Source organism: Papaver somniferum, chromosome 6 (genome assembly GCF_003573695.1).
Source record: "Papaver somniferum cultivar HN1 chromosome 6, ASM357369v1, whole genome shotgun sequence".
In the NCBI taxonomy this organism is placed as follows: Eukaryota; Viridiplantae; Streptophyta; class Magnoliopsida; order Ranunculales; family Papaveraceae; genus Papaver; species Papaver somniferum.
In genome coordinates, this window is record NC_039363.1 from 115,401,086 (window position 1) to 115,418,005 (window position 16,920).

At 38.6% G+C, this 16,920-nt stretch overlaps 1 protein-coding gene across 1 annotated transcript; it reads left to right on the forward strand.

The window, feature by feature from the left end:
* The first annotated feature begins 12,495 nt into the window (after positions 1-12,495).
* On the forward strand, positions 12,496-15,047 carry LOC113288960 (GDSL esterase/lipase EXL3-like). The gene is made up of 5 exons (XM_026538123.1): positions 12,496-12,839; positions 13,659-13,789; positions 13,879-14,109; positions 14,334-14,592; positions 14,686-15,047. Exons 1-5 carry the CDS (start codon positions 12,566-12,568, stop codon positions 14,901-14,903), a joined length of 1,113 nt encoding a protein of 370 aa, XP_026393908.1. The 5' UTR covers positions 12,496-12,565; the 3' UTR covers positions 14,904-15,047.
* The last annotated feature ends 1,873 nt before the right edge of the window (positions 15,048-16,920 follow it).

Below are 16,920 nucleotides of genomic sequence, written 5' to 3' on the forward strand. Positions count from 1 at the left end.
GACAAGTACAAACATCGGAGGGAACTTCACTTTTCTTCAGGTAACTTCTGAGAAATCAGAGTGTGGTTCGGCTTATAACTATAATATCGTGTAAGCCGAACTTGTTACTTATCTGGTTCGGCTTATGATACTTTATCCATATAAGCCAAACAATGCTCTGAGTTTACAAACTTTATTCTTACTTTGATGTTTCGAAGTAAAAATCGTTTCTATCACTTCAATTCCTTTGATTTTTGAATGTGGTTCTTTGGATGTAGGTGTGGGTATATGACCATTTCCCAATTTTGAAATTGGCCAAAACATTTGAGAAGGATATCTATTGGGTTGCTACCGACCTAATTGCAGCACGGTACGAGTATTAGGACTCGAAGAAAAGGAACAAAAAACAGTTGGTGGCAAGTTTGAGAGAGACGTTAGACATAATGGGTGTTGATGACGTTGTTTTTCAACCATATGAGAAGGAAGATGAAGAATATTAAGTTGTTGAAGATGAGGATATGCCGGTAGGTATGTACCATGGGCCATTGTTTTTATCCAGGTGGTTTTGTTATATACGATCTTCGGCGAGTACTCTGTCAATTAGGATGTGTCCAAAAGGTTCCTTTGTTTGACGACAGATTCAGGTTGTTACCAAAGGGTGGTAATGGAACTAAAAACACCACTTCATCATGGGAACCAAAGTATAATCCTGATCCCACCCTTGAGTTTTGGAAGAAATTAGACGATCACACATTAGATGCGTCCAAGTTAACACCTTTAGTTGATTATCCATGTAAAGAAGATCCGGATATATGGATTGGTATAATAAAATTTCTCATTCCTTCATTATCAATAAGAAAAGTCAAAAGGTATCTGATAAGGAAAAGGCGAAGGCAATCAAGATCACCGACAAGTCTACTTTCGAAGAAGTTGTCAAGGCTTTCAAGATAATGGTAAGTATGAATTCACTTTATACTAACTTCATAAATTAGTTATGGTAAAAATGTCTTCAATCTCACGGTGATAAGTTGTTGAAAAATGAAAAAATAGGTTGCTACGGGTAGGGAGATGTTGAAACAAATGAAGGCCAAACTTGGTTGCAAAACATCTATGAGCGTTGAAGAACAAAAATACCTCTACAAGAAGTGGGATGCAATCAACAACAAAGGACAAGGACCCGAGGAACCTGCATGAAAGCCTACTACTAAGAGGTCTCGACAAGTTGGTGAAGGTACAAGTGGAGGTGGTACTACCGGCCCACCCAGTAATGATGCGTCGGAAGATGAAGACCAAGGTGGAAGAAGAGGTGGTCGTGGAACTAAGAATAGGGGTCGTGGTTAAGTGCCCTTTTATGTTTGCAAGTTCCTTTTAATGTTTTCTTAAGTTTTAAGTACACTTTTATGGTGTTGAAAACACCCTGGCTTTTAGGTGATGAACTTTCTTTTTAATGGTTGCATTAGTGAACTGGGATTATGTTATGGATACCTTGAATTTCATGTTTTAATCGATAGCGTAACAGTTAATTAGTTATCTATTTCCTGGAATTCGGGATGTAATTTCAGTTGCAAGCCGAATCTTGTGTACCCCAGGTTCGGCTTATCCCGTAATCTCAGTTATGCGCCGAATCTATAAAACTAATGGTCGGCTTGTCCTATAATTTCAGTTGCAAGACGAATCCTTCGTCAGTTAGGTTCGGCTTATACATTAGTATTACTGTTGCGCCGAACTTGTTTAATTAATTTCATCAACGACTAGTTTTTGAATTTTTTTAAAACCATTGATCCGTTGGGGAATTTCTATATCTAGTGCTGCCTCTTTCTAACAATTTTTACTAGAGCTAATCGAGTTCATCCATACCAATTTTTATTTTTTGCATTTCTACTAAAAAATGGAACCATTCACCGTTGAAGATGTTAAAATTCTTGTCAGAGCTTTCATTCGAACTTATCGTGAGCGGCCTAATGAACATCATTCGATATTTTGGAAAAGTGTTAAAGAATTTCATTTTGAGTTAGATGGGAATCCAAAACGTCGTAAGTGGATGGAATTATCTGAAAGATTTGAGAGTATCCGTTATACCATGCGAGATTACATCAGAATATTAAGATGGGTCAATCATTATCATTCCACTGATACTAATGAAAATAAGGTTAGTATTCTAAATTCCACCGCGCTTATAGGTACACTTTTGTTTGAATACTAACCTCGGTATTCTTCTTTTTTAAGGAAGCTAGAGTTCAAAGACTTTGGGAAATACGACATGGAGGAAGATACGAGCTTGGAATATGTTATACATGGTTGAGGAGAAGAATTCTGAGATTTATTAGAGAACTAAACGCCGAGATTCGTTAGAGAAAAATTTAAGAACCATTTAAGTATTATGTAAAACAAGGTAGTAAAAGATAATTTAAGTTTCTATTTAAGATTCTAATTAAAATGTAATCGTGTTAGTTTTCATTCAAATCAGTATTGGAAGGTAAAACAGTTTATAGTTCGGCTTATACCTGAAAAACTATGTACGCCGAACCCTGGAAAAATTTCAAAATTTGAAAACTAGCCATTGGTTTTACATATTCGGCTTATTTTGCAAAATTATAATAAGCCGAACCCTGAAAAAATTTCAAAATTTGAAAACTAGCCGTTGTTTTTTTTACATATTCGGCTGTTTGAGGGTGAAAATGGTTTTTGCTGATTTTGGTAATTTCGTGTATGGGTGAAAAATGAGTCTAAACTCTAAACAATGTACCGCACGGGAGTTCTTTAGATTCGAGAGATCAATATGTACAAATACGGCCTAAACCAAGAAATGGCCGTTCCAGACTTGCTTCGGTCACAAAGTGAAGGAGAAGGGTTGGTCTTGGAGAGGGAAGCGAAGAGAGTGTTGAGACCAGAATAGTTGATTCTGGAAGAGTGGTTGTTTTACGACTTGTATCAGAAACTGAAACGCTAGCAATGTGGAAAGCTAACAAGTGATTTCTGAGTGTTGTATTCTCTTGACCAAAAATTATTTTTGGTTGAAATAGGTGAGACCTATTTATACAAGTCGCAAAGAAACGTACCCTGGTCTCGTAAGAAGTGGAAACGATTGAGTAAATGGAAGAAAGCGGTAACGGGTAACGCCTAGAATTGATGTTTCCATAATGAAGGAAACGTTTCACCATTACTTCTTGTATTTACTAACCGCCTCACTCTTATGACACTTTCCTGTAACGGGCGTAGTGTACGCCGCACGCTGTAAACCGCCAGACCAATACCCTGATGAGCATCCCCCAGTTTGTGACATGTTTTGATGTCTCGAGCGTTTTTCGTGGAAAACGAGTAGCATGTTGCTACGTGTGGCAAGTTAAGATTGAGAGGCTTGCCGGTTCAGTGGCGACCTTCGACGGCCGAGATTTGCATTTCAAGAGGAAGGGTAGCCATTGATTATGGCTAACTTCCACTGGCAGCTAGTGGAGTGGCTGCGGCATGTCTTGCGCATGTTCTGGGCGCGACCAATTAGGGTTTGGTGTCCTGACCAAGAATTGGCACCATATCCAAGAGATTACCACAAGTCGTTTGGTGTCAAGCTTGTACGGATGAGATATGCATCTCAAGGGGAAGGGTAGCCGTTGATCGTTGCTACCTTTCGTATGGCATCCAGCGACATGGTTGCATGGCCGACATGACTCGTGCATGCTCTCGGCGCGACCAAATTAGGGTTTTAGAACCGTGGCCAAGAATTGGAATTGGTCTAGAATTTACCATGCGTTTAGTGACGAACTTGTACGGCTGAGATTTGCATCTCAGAAGGAAGGGTAGCCGTTGATTGTTGCAACCCTTCGTTTGGCAGCCAGCTGCATGGAGGCATGACCGACATGGCTTTGGCATGTTTTAGGCGCGACCAAATTAAGGTTTTGGCATAAACCGTGGACTTTGGCATTGGTCCAGAAGTTTCCATGCGTTTTGTGGCGAACTTGTACGACTGAGATTTGCGTCTTAGAAGGAAGGGTAACCGTCGATTGTGCAACCCTTCGTTTGGCAGCCAGCGGCATGGAGGCATGGACGGCATGGCTTTCACATGTTTTAGGCCAAATTAAGGGTTTGGCATAAACCATGGAATTTGGGATTTGGCCAGAAGTTGTCATGCGTTTGGTGGCGAACTTGTACGGCTGAGATTTATGTCTCAGAAGGAAGGGTAACCGTCGATTGTTGCAACCCTTCGTTTGGCAGCCAGCGGCATGGAGGCATGGCTTTGGCATGTTTTAGGCGCGACCAAATTATGGTTTTGACATAAACCGTGGAATTTGGCATTGGGCCAGAAGTTTCCATGCGTTTGGTGGCGAACTTGTACGGCTGAGATTTGCGTCTCAGAAGGAAGGGTAACCGTCGATTGTTGCAACCCTTCGTTTGAAAGCCATCGACATGGAGGCATGGCCGGCATGACTTTGGCATGTTTTAGGCGCGGCCAAATTAGGGTTTTGGCATAAACCGTGGAATTTGGCATTTGTCCAGAAGTTGTCATGCGTTTGGTGGCGAACTTGTACGGCTGAGATTTACGTCTCAGAAGGAAGGGTAACTGTCGATTGTTGCAACCCTTCGTTTGGTAGCCAACGACATGGAGGCATGGCCGGCGGCATGTCTTTGGCATGTTTTAGGCGCGACCAAATTATGGTTTTGACATAAACCGTGGAATTTGGCATTGGGCCAGAAGTTTCCATGCGTTTGATGGCGAACTTGTACGGCTGAGATTTGCGTCTCAGAAGGAAGGGTAACCGTCGAATGTTGCAACCCTTCGTTTGGAAGCCATCGGCATGGAGGCATGGCCGGCATGACTTTGGCATGTTTTTGGCGCGGAAAAATTATGGTTTTGGCATAAACCGTGGAATTTGGCATTGGACCATAAGTTGCCATGCGTTTTGGTGGCGAACTTGTACGGCTGAGATTTGCATCTCATAAGGAAGGGTAGCCGTTGATTGTTGCAACCCTTCGTTTGGCAACCAGCGGCATGGAGGCATGGCCGGCATGGCTTTGGCATGGTGGTGCGGTTGGCATGGTATGCCTTTGGCGCGGAGGTGTGGATGGCATGGCTGGCATGCCGTTGGCACGGTGGTGCGGCTGGCATGGTATGCCTTTGGCGTGGAGATGTGGCTGGCATGGATGGCATGCCGTTGGCACGATGGTGCGGCTGGCATGGTATGCCTTTGGCGCGGAGGTGTGGCTGGCATGCCGTTGGAACGGTGGTGCGGCTGGCATGGTATGCCTTTGGCGCAGAGATGTGGCTAGCATGGATGGCATACCGTTGGCACGGTGGTGCGGCTGGCATGGTATGCCTTTGGTGCGGAGATGTGGATGGCATGGCTGGCATGCCGTTGGCACGGTGGTGCGGCTGGCATGGTATGTCTTTGGCGCGGAGATACGCAAATTAGGGTTTAGCATGTCGAAACCCTAATTAGAATGTACGACATGCGCGGTTGGCATGCTTGGATAGCATGCGCGGTTGGCATGTACGGAGATGATTCCAGTCAATACTGAGGGTTCTATCGTGGAACGTAGCATGTATATAAAAAAGGTACCCTGATAAATTTCTCGTAGACATATTGAAGGACTCAATAAATGTGCTAGTGGAGATATTGGTACTCTCGGCTTCGTTTTCTTATAGTGTGACGTCACGTTAGACTAAGGTTTTACGATTTTAACCCTGAGCTAAAAACCACCTTCAACATCGGCTTATGTTTTAAATTTATTATAAGCCGAACCCTGGCATTGTTGCACACAAATCTAGGAACAAATTTTTCTTTTTGAAATATATAACCGTTGTAAACCTGTCTTATATATATACCTACATGTTTTTTTATATTCTAAAGCACCTATACTAAAAATATGGCACCCACAACTCATGAGTTTACTCTAGAAGAAGATTTGTCTCTTTGCACTAATTACGTAGCCTACTATCCAAAGAAGGATGAAGAACGACGAGTGAAGGTTCTGATGAGTATGTACTACTTGGTTAGAATTCATGAAGCCTTCTCCATGGAAACATGTAATCCTCACAACCGGGATAGTGTGTCCTTGTTTTGACGAATTCAAACTATTAAAAAAAAAGTCGCAGACTTTATAGCTTTAGTTCGGGTTGTGAGTCGATATCGACTCAAGGGTGAAACAAACTCTGAGATTGAAGTTCGAGCTCTAGAATGTCGAAGATGGAAAGGAAAGAATTTCGAATACAAAGATTACTACTACATTCTTAGAAAGTTTCTCATTACCCGTTTAGGATATTAGAAATTTATTGTAAGGCTACTATGTAACGAGGTATGTAATCCAAATTTTCTATGAATTTGAAAAGTCTATTTGGAATGATATAATAATTCTTGTGTTCATGAATCATGCCAGATTCGGCTTGGTTTGAAATAATTCCACAAGCCGAACCTGACAAAGAAACTCTGTTTGTTTTTATTTTTCCAGGTTCGACTTTCAGTGAAATAATGTTACAAGCCGAACCTGACAAAGAAACTCTGTTTGTTTTTATTTTGTCAGCTTCGGCTTTCAGTGAAATAATGTTACAAGCCGAACCTGACAAAGAAACTCTGTTTGTTTTTATTTTGCCAGGTTCGGCTTTCAGTGAAATAATGTTACAAGCCGAACCTGACAAAAAAACTCTGGTTCTTTTTATTTTGTCAGGTTTGGCTTGTATTTAACTAATGTTACAAGCCGAATCATCTCCCGTGTTCATGAAAAAGTAAATACTAAGGTTGTTCCAAAAAATGATACATTCCATAACAAAAAATTAAATCATTCAAGATTTTCATTTTGATGAGTACATGTAATTGCAATTCTAATTTTGTATCATCCTCATCATACACGAAAATCAAAAGACACAAAATATGCGGATAAATCCATAAAACATTTTTATGGAGATCCTAAACGAATCTCATCCTCTTCACTAACCTCTTTCTCATCATCTTCAATAACCTCTTGCTTATATTCTTCATCCTCGTCACTTGTAAATTCGATTACTTCTCCACTTGGTATCGACACATGTAAATCTTGCCAAAGATTCATTTCCGTTTCATAATTTTCACACCAATCCATCGCGTAATTATTTTCAAATTTTGGCCAAAAGGCTGCCCCCATCAAGGGTGATAATGGGAAACCAGGTCTGAGTTTGAGACCGATGAAATGACAATTTTGAGCAAATCCAATAACAAGTCTTCTATCTTTTACACTATCATGGCAAGGTATTGTTGGGGGCGCGTACGTGAAACTACTACCCGTCCATCCGAAACAATGTACGACGCAATCGAATGTCTCCGCTATTAAAAACCCACGAACAGGCCTTGACATCCAATGGTCTTGGGTGATCTTTAAATCCCTGTGTAAACGACGTTCGAATGCAATGTAATCCGCTGCCACCCCGACATCTCCTTTTGGACCTCCTCTCGTCATTGTCTTGTAGAATTCTTTATTCCAGCGTAGGGTTTGTAACAATCATTTCCTAATATAGTTGACTTCATCTTCATGGGGCACCGGATTGTACCCATCCTTAGAAGGACCAAGTTGTTCCGCCGTGACATAATATCCACAATTTCCATTACCTTGTACGTCGTCCATTGCTACAATATGCTCATGAATTATTGGCGATAGATCTTCCAAGTAGTTATCATATATAAAGTTGATAGGCCTCAAATAGTTACCAGACTTATCTCTTTTGGGTCCTCTCATCCTACCAATTTCATGTACGGTCCTTTTCTCCTTTATCTTAGTTTGTGAAGAATACATCTTACCCTTCCCCTTGACATCCTCTTTACTATCATTTGCTTGTGATGGACAATCATTCTTATTAACCTCTTTGTTACTTGTTTCGGCTTTTTGAATACTCGGACGACCTCGTTTTCTTGGAGATTTGACTTCTTCCTCCTTCATCAACTTCTCAATTTCCTTCTTTGCCTTTTCATACCTTGCATCATGATATTAAACGCCGGATGGATCCCTTTGAGTAGCCAATAGTTCCTTGTTGGATTGTCTAGTTTGAAAATTATTCATTTTTCTTACTCTTCCTACCGTTTGGTTCACTCTTCTCCGGTTCCAAAATATTTTCTTGGGTGAAAGGATACATGACCGGCATCATGTTGTCCCATAGGATTTTATTTTAAGCTTGGAACATCTTCCTATACATCTCCGCTAATTTTTCCCATTTGTCGTGTCCCATATCTCTAGATCATCCTCGTCGTATTCGGTTGGGAGAGGATCGAAGCTTAATTGTTTCCAAAAAGGATCAATATCCTCAAATGGCATGATACCATCCTTGTATCGAAGTAGGTCGTGGCGGCATGGAAGTCCCATAAATGTCTTCATTTTACAAACACACTCTTCCTCCAAGTTGGCGCCTAATTTCTCAATCAAATCCACTTCTTGCATCAACAAGTCGATGCATAAATGGGAGACTCTATAAGTTAATTCCCGTAGCCATTTACTATTATAATTCTTGTGTCTGAACATAAGGTTATATATGATCGAACGCGGCTTTAACTCTCACAACATCACTTTTGAAATATTCATTAATTGCATCAAAAACCGTGACAAAAGTGTCAACACATCCAAAAAGGTTCTTCTTCAACCGATAATGAGCCGACTCTACCATACTTGTGGCTTGGTTGTCGAAGGGTTTGTGACGATTTGTGTAACAAGACACGAACCTTTCTTTATTAGGTTCCAACACATCTTTGACCAAGTAAGTAATGACATCGGGGTAGTCGGTCTTCCAATGCTTAATAAGCATTTTAAAATTTTCTTCGTAGACATCCTTGGTGATTGACCATACCAAAGCTTCCCATTCGCCTTGGAAAGAAGCCCACAACATCTCATTATGTTCATATTGTTCCAAGAATTCCTTCGTTTTCTTTACTCGTGTCTCCAACGATAGCTTAGAAATATTCTTTAATTCTTTCAACTTAAGTGGTTGAATTTTCGGTTGGCATTTTTCCTCACATTGCACCTTATGTAAAACGTACAAAGAAAATTGAATGCATCCGGAAATACCTTCTTAATAGCATTCATCAACGATGAATCTTGATCGCAAACGAACACTTTAGGAAGAGCACCCTCCCGAAAGACTAACTTCAATTGTTCTAACCCCCAAACATAACTCTCTTTCTTCTCATTTTTCAAGAAACAAAAATCCACGGTGAACGGTGCCTTTGTCGATGTATGCCCCACAATGTTCATCAACGGCATCTCATATTTGTTAGTCTTGTACGTTCATTCAAAAACAAATAATTAGTAAGAAAAACTTTGGAATATTCCGACAACATTAAGGTAAACAAAAACTTCTTACATACCAAATCATTTTGGAAGTGATCCTTGGTGTCTTCGTGAATCATGTCTACTGGTTCAGGTTGATTTTCCATGGGTACAGGTCCGCCAAGCACGATTTACAAAGAATATCGCAAGGTTCAATACTACAAAGGGAAATTAATAGTAATGTCCGGCTCATACTATAGTCATATTATGTGCCGAACCATGAACATTTAGAGGTTTCGGCTTATACGATATTCTCAATATGTGCCGAACCAGTAAAAATATTTTTACCCAAAAATTAACAATTGCATTTTAGGCTCATACGATTTTCGATATATAAGCCGAACCAATAATAATTTTTATTCCGGGTCAGTCAGGAGTAGGTTCGGATTTCTATGAAACTTTCATATAAGCCGAACTGGTGTCTAGCAAAAGGGTTGGAGTTGGAAAATATATGTTCGACGCATGCTATAAACAGTTTCAGCGATCCGAACCGTTCATCATTTGGTTGGTTCGGCTCATAGATGTGAGCCAAACCTTAACCTGGTTCGCCGAACCATGAAGGAAAATTACAAACTTTTCATAATTTCGAGCTATAGAAGTGAGATTGAGCATAAGATAAAAGTGTACCTGTGTATTAGAAGCATTGGGTTCCTCATCAATGTCTTCATCATCTGGATTTGGCTCATAAAAATCATCATATTGAGTTTGTGTTCGAGTTTGAGCTTGAGTTTGAGTTTGTGTAAAATCATTCTCATAATCTAAAAAATCAGCCATTTGGGAATCATTGTTGTAGTTGATGTGTATTTTCCTAGGTTTTGTAGATGAATGATGACCCTCCTCATCCTCCATTGAATCAAGAAGAAAATTTTTCTCACTTTCTCCTTCTCCTTCTCTCCTTCTCAATAAAAACTTTGATTTTTTTTCCCCAAATTTTTTCATCTAAACAAACCTTTATAATTCTGAAAATTATCTTAATCACTAAACAAAAGTTTTAATCACTAATCCAGATTACTAACACTAATACGTAAAGGGTAGATTTGCCATTAATTTTTTTTTGGTTAAAGGAATTTCTGATTTTATTATTTCACATTCTTTTTTATCTTTATTCAATATGCCTAATAAGATTTCAGTATGCCCAAAATCATATTTCGGCTAAAATTGAAACACCAAGAAGTAAGGCCACTAGACTAACACGGCCAGCAACCTTTGCGTAACCAAAGGACAAACGTGGGAAAGGACCGCTACACAATAAATAGTGCACGGAGGAGGTACATGGGTGTCTTGTATAGTTTTACTGTTGCAGTGGGGAATCACAGCGGAGCCTCAAACCACCAGCAGTACGGATGGGCGCGATGGCAAAGGGGTATGTGTTTATTGCAATAAATAAGGTTCAAGCAATTCTTTCAAAAAAAAAAAAAAATCTTTTCAAAAATACAACATTTTTCCTTCCGATAAACGGGGTAACCAAGAAATGTACGGGAATAGTGAAACAGAAAATGTGGTGTAAAATGGTTGCTGAAAACCAAATGTCAGCCTCAGGAAATTAAAGCTCAGTTATGAGCAATAGAAGAAACGAAACTAGACGATCGATATGGTGATATTGACGCATGACAACTCCGACAAGTAGTTTTCAGCTGTTATAGTTGTTGATTACTAAATAATTCCACTGTCGGTATACTCGGTAGCTAGCCCGCTCCATCAGCATCATATATCTGCTTGTCTTTAATCATTTAAAATCAAATCATAATGAGCTATGTTCTGAACTCCTCAACCAGTTCCATTAATCGATCTCTTAAATTGGTGATAGTGCTTGTTAGTTGTAGAATAATGCCATTAGTAGGAAAGCCATGTTCCCCCGACTCTTAAACGCTCTTTTCACAGCTAACAATCTCATTACTCGAAAATACAATAATTCATTCCCTTTTTAATCATTCCTATAATCCTATCTCATAGTTAATGGAGTGGAATGCATATCCCCCCTGTCGCATTTGGTTGCGAAAGCTCTTTAGGAAGTGACTAAGAACCTACAAATGCGAGTCTCACAAAAGGCTCCTACAGGCAGCAATGGTTTAAGTAACACATTTTGCTTAGTAGACCAGATACGAACAGGAGGTGTAACTTCTAGAAATAAATCAAAATTTAGATTTTCTGACTTCTGTAAAGGTAAAGATGATGCATATCAATTAAATGAATCCAACAACATTTTTACGTACGTTATTTGTTGTTGTGGCATTATTTATGGAACTGCATGTAAATAGTAAATAGTTTGGTACTGACTAGTGAGTAAGTAATTAAAGCTAAACGGATATATAGTGTCCCAAAAGAACTTCATTTTTGCTCGGTTGTCCCCAATAGAGCTTTGATGAAAACAATAAATAGCTAAATTTAAGAAAATGTTACTTTCGTACGAATATATAATTTTATCGTTGTCAATCTCGTGGTGTAATTAAATTTAAAGTGTACCCTAACTTGATTGATTTAACCTTTAGTTTCTTTTTAGAATTTAAAGGTTGAGGTCCATTGTTTCTAATGAATTATTGCGCCTCATAATTCTTAGAATTGATAACTGCATTATACCCAAGATATTTTGCTCAATGCACCTGTTATCATGTACTAACTTTCATTGTTTAAATGTTTTGTGTGCACTATTTATTGTAATTCGGACGCGTACATATAAAATAAGTGTTGGTAATTAGAAATTAGTATGCTGACATGTTTAAACAGTGATCGATCTAGGCTTTATCTTAATTCTGTAACAAGACAACCATTTTAATGATGTAAACGAAAGAAACATGTGCTAATGACGGCATATTCTATATATGCAACCCATATTAAGGATGCACGAAGTAGCACCCTTAATGTCGATGCTTCCCATGATTATGTATATATGCCAGTGCTACCGTCTCCGTAAAGAAAAAATGTTAATGATGCTATAATGCATGCTATACACGTATATACCAACCACTGGGATAGAGTATGCAAGTACTTAAGATTTTGGTTCAGTGAAGAAAAAAAAGTTAAGGAAAGAAATCTATCTATAATGCATGCAATCCAAGAACGTAGCTGTTTATAATCAATTGAATACTAGTATAATAAATCCTTATACCAACCACTAATGTCAGCTAACTAAATTATTAGCAATAATACTGGAATTAGAATGAGAGGTGCACATCAACAATTTGCACCTATTTCCCCAGAATAATGTGCACCTATATAACTTCAATCAATCTCTTCTACGTCCACTCTCATTAGAGATCTTTATCTCTCTATATAACTTCAGAATCACTGTGCAGTTTTACCTACAAACAAGATGGCTTCTTCTTCTTCTTCAGCAAATATAATTCGCTGTAGTATATTTCTTTGCTGTATTCTTGTTCAGGTAGTCCAAATAACTGCCATTAAGTTACCACCTAATGTTAGAGTTCCTGCTGTTCTCGTTTTCGGGGACTCCATTGTTGATCCAGGGAATAACAATCACTTAGTTTCGTTGGTTAAGGCTAATTTTCCACCTTATGGAAGAGATTTTATGGGTGGAACACCATCCGGAAGGTTTAGCAACGGCTTAATCCCAAGTGACTTGTTAGGTAAACTTCACACAATCATACTATTAATAAGATTTCATTCATGCATGACCACCCCAATACCCATTTTTCACTTTTCATGGATTCTTACATATACTCAGCATGCATGTCTTAATGGTATGATTTCTTTCCTACAAAAGTAAGTACTCCATCCCATGTTTATAGTTTCATATATGTTCTACACACACCTTGCAGATAATATTTTGTTCATGATGAAAATTGTTTCTATATTTATCAAGTCATTGGATATTCCATATTGGTAGTTTCTGCATTTGCTCTGCTCTGTGAAGTTAACCTTTAACTAGCAGCACACGTTAACATGTTCTGTTTTTTTGGCCAAAATATAACTCCTAGCTGGGGGGTTCTCAGTAGCGTGAATATAATTGCAACCATTTTGGTAAGAGAAAAGACTTGGAAAGATGTTTCCAGGTTAATGTGACTAGAAATAGGGTTTTCCTTTCAAGTAACATTAAAGAAAAAGAATCACAAGTAGATAGTAGTATTAAATAGATTGTGTATAGGTGCATGGACCAAACTGCAGCTAATTAACTTGTACAAGTATCTTTAGATTTTATCAGTAAACTGCTGTTCTATTTTCAGTACATTGATTGTATCCAGAACTTGAGATATCTAATTTTGTATTCTTGTTGATCGTACTATATTTTTTTTTTTTGAAAATGGATGATAGAGTTGAGGCCTCTGTAAAGTTTCTGAGTACAAATCTACCAACATTAAGTTGGACAATGACATATCATGCCACATGTGTGGTTTTGAATTCATAAGTGTAATCTAGTAATTACCCAAACAATTTTCAACTTACAGTCAAAGCATTGGGAATTAAGGATGTTTTACCAGCTTATCTCGACCCGTCCTTGGGACCAGATGATCTCCTCACTGGCGTAAGCTTCGCATCCGGTGGTGCAGGATATGATCCACTTACCGCTAAAATAGTGGTACGTAGCTTTCTGTATACAACTGTAATTTTTCATTTGCAATTTGTTATACATGGTGTTTAATCACTTGTTTTCATTTGTTTTATTAGTCGGTTTTGGGGCTTGCGAAACAAATGGAGTTATTCAAAGAATACCTAGCTAAAGTCACAGCCATTGGAGGAGAAGAGAAAACTAAGAGTATCATATCGGAGAGTGTGTATTTAATTGTTGCAGGAAGTGATGACCTTGCTAATACGTATTTTACTTCACAATTAAGATCCAATTATGATGTCCCTGCCTATACTGATCTTATGGTTCAAGGAGCCACCAATATACTTCAGGTATCTTGATCATTTTTTTTCAAAGAACGAAAATTATCCTGAACATGCAGATATGTGTAATGTACGTAGTACTAGTACCCAACCTAAATTGATGGGTAAGTAAAGGAGGGAAATGATATTTTTATGAAATGAAGAAAAGTAGTCCAAATTTACAATTGATAAACTTGACAAACAAAAGCAAATTGCATAACATTGAAACTGAAAGAGTTTATCGGTTTTGGTAGGAACTGTATGACATAGGAGCGAGGAGGTTTGCAGTGTTCAGCGCACCACCTATAGGATGCGTTCCATCACAGAGAACATTAGCTGGAGGGAAAGAGAGAAATTGTGCGGAGACTTATAACCAAGCTGCTCAGATGTTCAACTCAAAGCTGTCTTCATCACTTGACAACCTTAATGCTAATAAATTTGTACATGGTAGGGTTGTCTATGTTGATATCTACAATCCTCTCCAAGATGTTATCAACCGTCCAAGCCATTATGGTACGTACACCCTGTCTTTTATGCTCGCCTTTCCTTGTCGCATTCGTATGTATTTACGATGTTTTGATGACTTTCCGAATTGTTAAAATTTAGGTTTCGAGGAGGCGTCAAAAGGATGTTGTGGAACAGGAAAGATAGAAACAGTGGTTCTGTGTAATGACTTAAACCCATTTACTTGTGACGATCCCTCCAAATATGTATTTTGGGACAGTTACCACCCTACGGAGCGAGCCTACCAATCACTTTTCGGCCCTATCATTAAAAAATACTTCAACGAGTTCTTCTGTGGTAGTGGCACCACATGCTCATAAGCATCCGTAAGCCAACCATTTTACCCCAGCTGATCAATATCAGATGGTCCATACTGCTCATTGTGTAACTCAAAATCCAGTTGTTCAGAAAACAAATTCCTGTCTAAAAAATTGGAAGATGCGTTCCCAATTTAATTTATTTCATAAGTTTGTTTGTGTGCTTAATTTTCATTTGCTTAATTGAATACTGCTATACTACTACAACTATTCGCATTCTTGTGTATCTAAGATAAGGGCCCCGTTAACCTATGCATGGGAGAAGAGGTTAAGATAGCATTAAGTTAGTTTTTTTTACCTTGGAATATCCATTAGTTAATAGTTAGTATTAAATGATATTGATTTAATAAATATTTTTGAGGATCGCGTTTACCCCTACAATAGAATCTGTGTAAGGCCCCTTCTTATGGGTGTGGCAAACATTGTTTGCCATTTATGGGATCCACTATGGAGGTGGCAAACCGGTCTGGCTAAGTGGTAACTTTTCGACTTATTCAGTCTAGGTCAAGTTTTTACCGAGTGGTCGAGTCAGCCAAATCTACACTGTTAGGCGTTTACTACACCGCTAGCGGCTCTTATTAGACCGGACGACCTAGTTTACATCACTGAGTAGAATCTGATCCAACGGTCATAAATCTTTCCCCCTATAAATACCACATTCCTCTACCATTTCAACTCACACCTTCTTCCTATTTTCTTAGATTTTCCAGTGGCTCAAAACATGTCTATGGCTTAATTCATAGAAGAGCAACATGCGGCCGAAAATCAAAGAGTTGCACTTCGAGCTAGTGTGCAAAATGAATTAAGAAGAGCACATAGTTGGAGAGTTGCACAACAACGCAATTTTAGCACATTAGAAGATAAATGCATCTGCAGGAATTATGTTTTCTTCACTAATCATCCAATCGTTGATGGCGCATTATGACTTATTCCGTTCTGGGTACGCGTTTTAATGAAATTTGAAGAAGAAACAACGAACCTCAACAATCGCAATTCGATGGTGTTGAGTGCTCGGTTCTCCATAATTTCCAAGAATGTTAACAAGTATATTGGTATGATAAGGGAAGAGGCTCGAAACATGAGAAGTGGTGAAACCCTGCTGGAGATTGATCAAAGATGTCGTGCAAAGTAGCTCTGTGGCAACGGAGAGAAGTTCCGATATGCCAGTTGTTATGAAATCTTAAAAGTATTTCCCCAATTTAATCTTGTCCTAACATCCATAATACAAAAATCCGTTCAAGCTCGGGATAATCTTCATCTCTGTTTATCCCCTTGGCATGGTAACGGGTCTAAAAATCCTTCAACCCGGACACTCTTAATCCATATGAGTGTAAGTCTCTGGATTCTGGCTTTCCTCCAGTATCATTTGAGTACAAGGGGAGTAATTGTTTCCATCTTCCTTCTGATATTCACTTTAATTGGTTAAATTGTACTATTTCGCCCTCACTTGTTATTCCACTCAACATATACAAATCTAACGGTGTGAACCCTAAACACAACATGGTCATAAAATTAAAGTTTGTATCAAACTAAAAAATTGAATCTCTAAAAATTAAAATTTGTTTCTGAACTAAAAATTAAACTGTTGATGGAAGAAATAAAACTTACCACACTCAAAATCCTTGAAAAAGAACGTATTTGCAGTGTTCCACCAACGTTCACAAATAACTCGCACAATTTGAGTCCTGTGGTTTTCGCCTTTCATAAAATATATATAAACACTGCCAAGGATATCTTCTCAAAGATTCTTGAACAGGTTCGGGGAATAACTCATAAATTTCACTTAGCTCAGACCACCCACCTCTTAATTTAGGTAACAAAACTCGCTCGGGATGGTTACATAAATGTGTAGATGTTACACCAGATCCAACTAGTTTCCTAACATTAGCGAACTCGTGCTCTTTATCCTAAATCCATACGATATCACTATCTGTAACAGATTTTCTTTTTTCTTTCCTGTTTCTTTTCCTTTGTCTATCTTTTTTGGAACTCATTTTTAAAAAAATCGCTCTGGTCTGCT

Excerpts from the sequence above, each read along its gene's own strand:
- LOC113288960 (XM_026538123.1), top strand. The coding sequence starts at position 12,566 with ATGGCTTCTTCTTCTTCTTCAGCAAATATAATTCGCTGTAGTATATTT. Across the intron at positions 13,790-13,878 it reads CACTTACCGCTAAAATAGTG|TCGGTTTTGGGGCTTGCGAA; the intron begins GTACGTAGCTTT and ends TTGTTTTATTAG. Across the intron at positions 14,593-14,685 it reads CAACCGTCCAAGCCATTATG|GTTTCGAGGAGGCGTCAAAA; the intron begins GTACGTACACCC and ends GTTAAAATTTAG.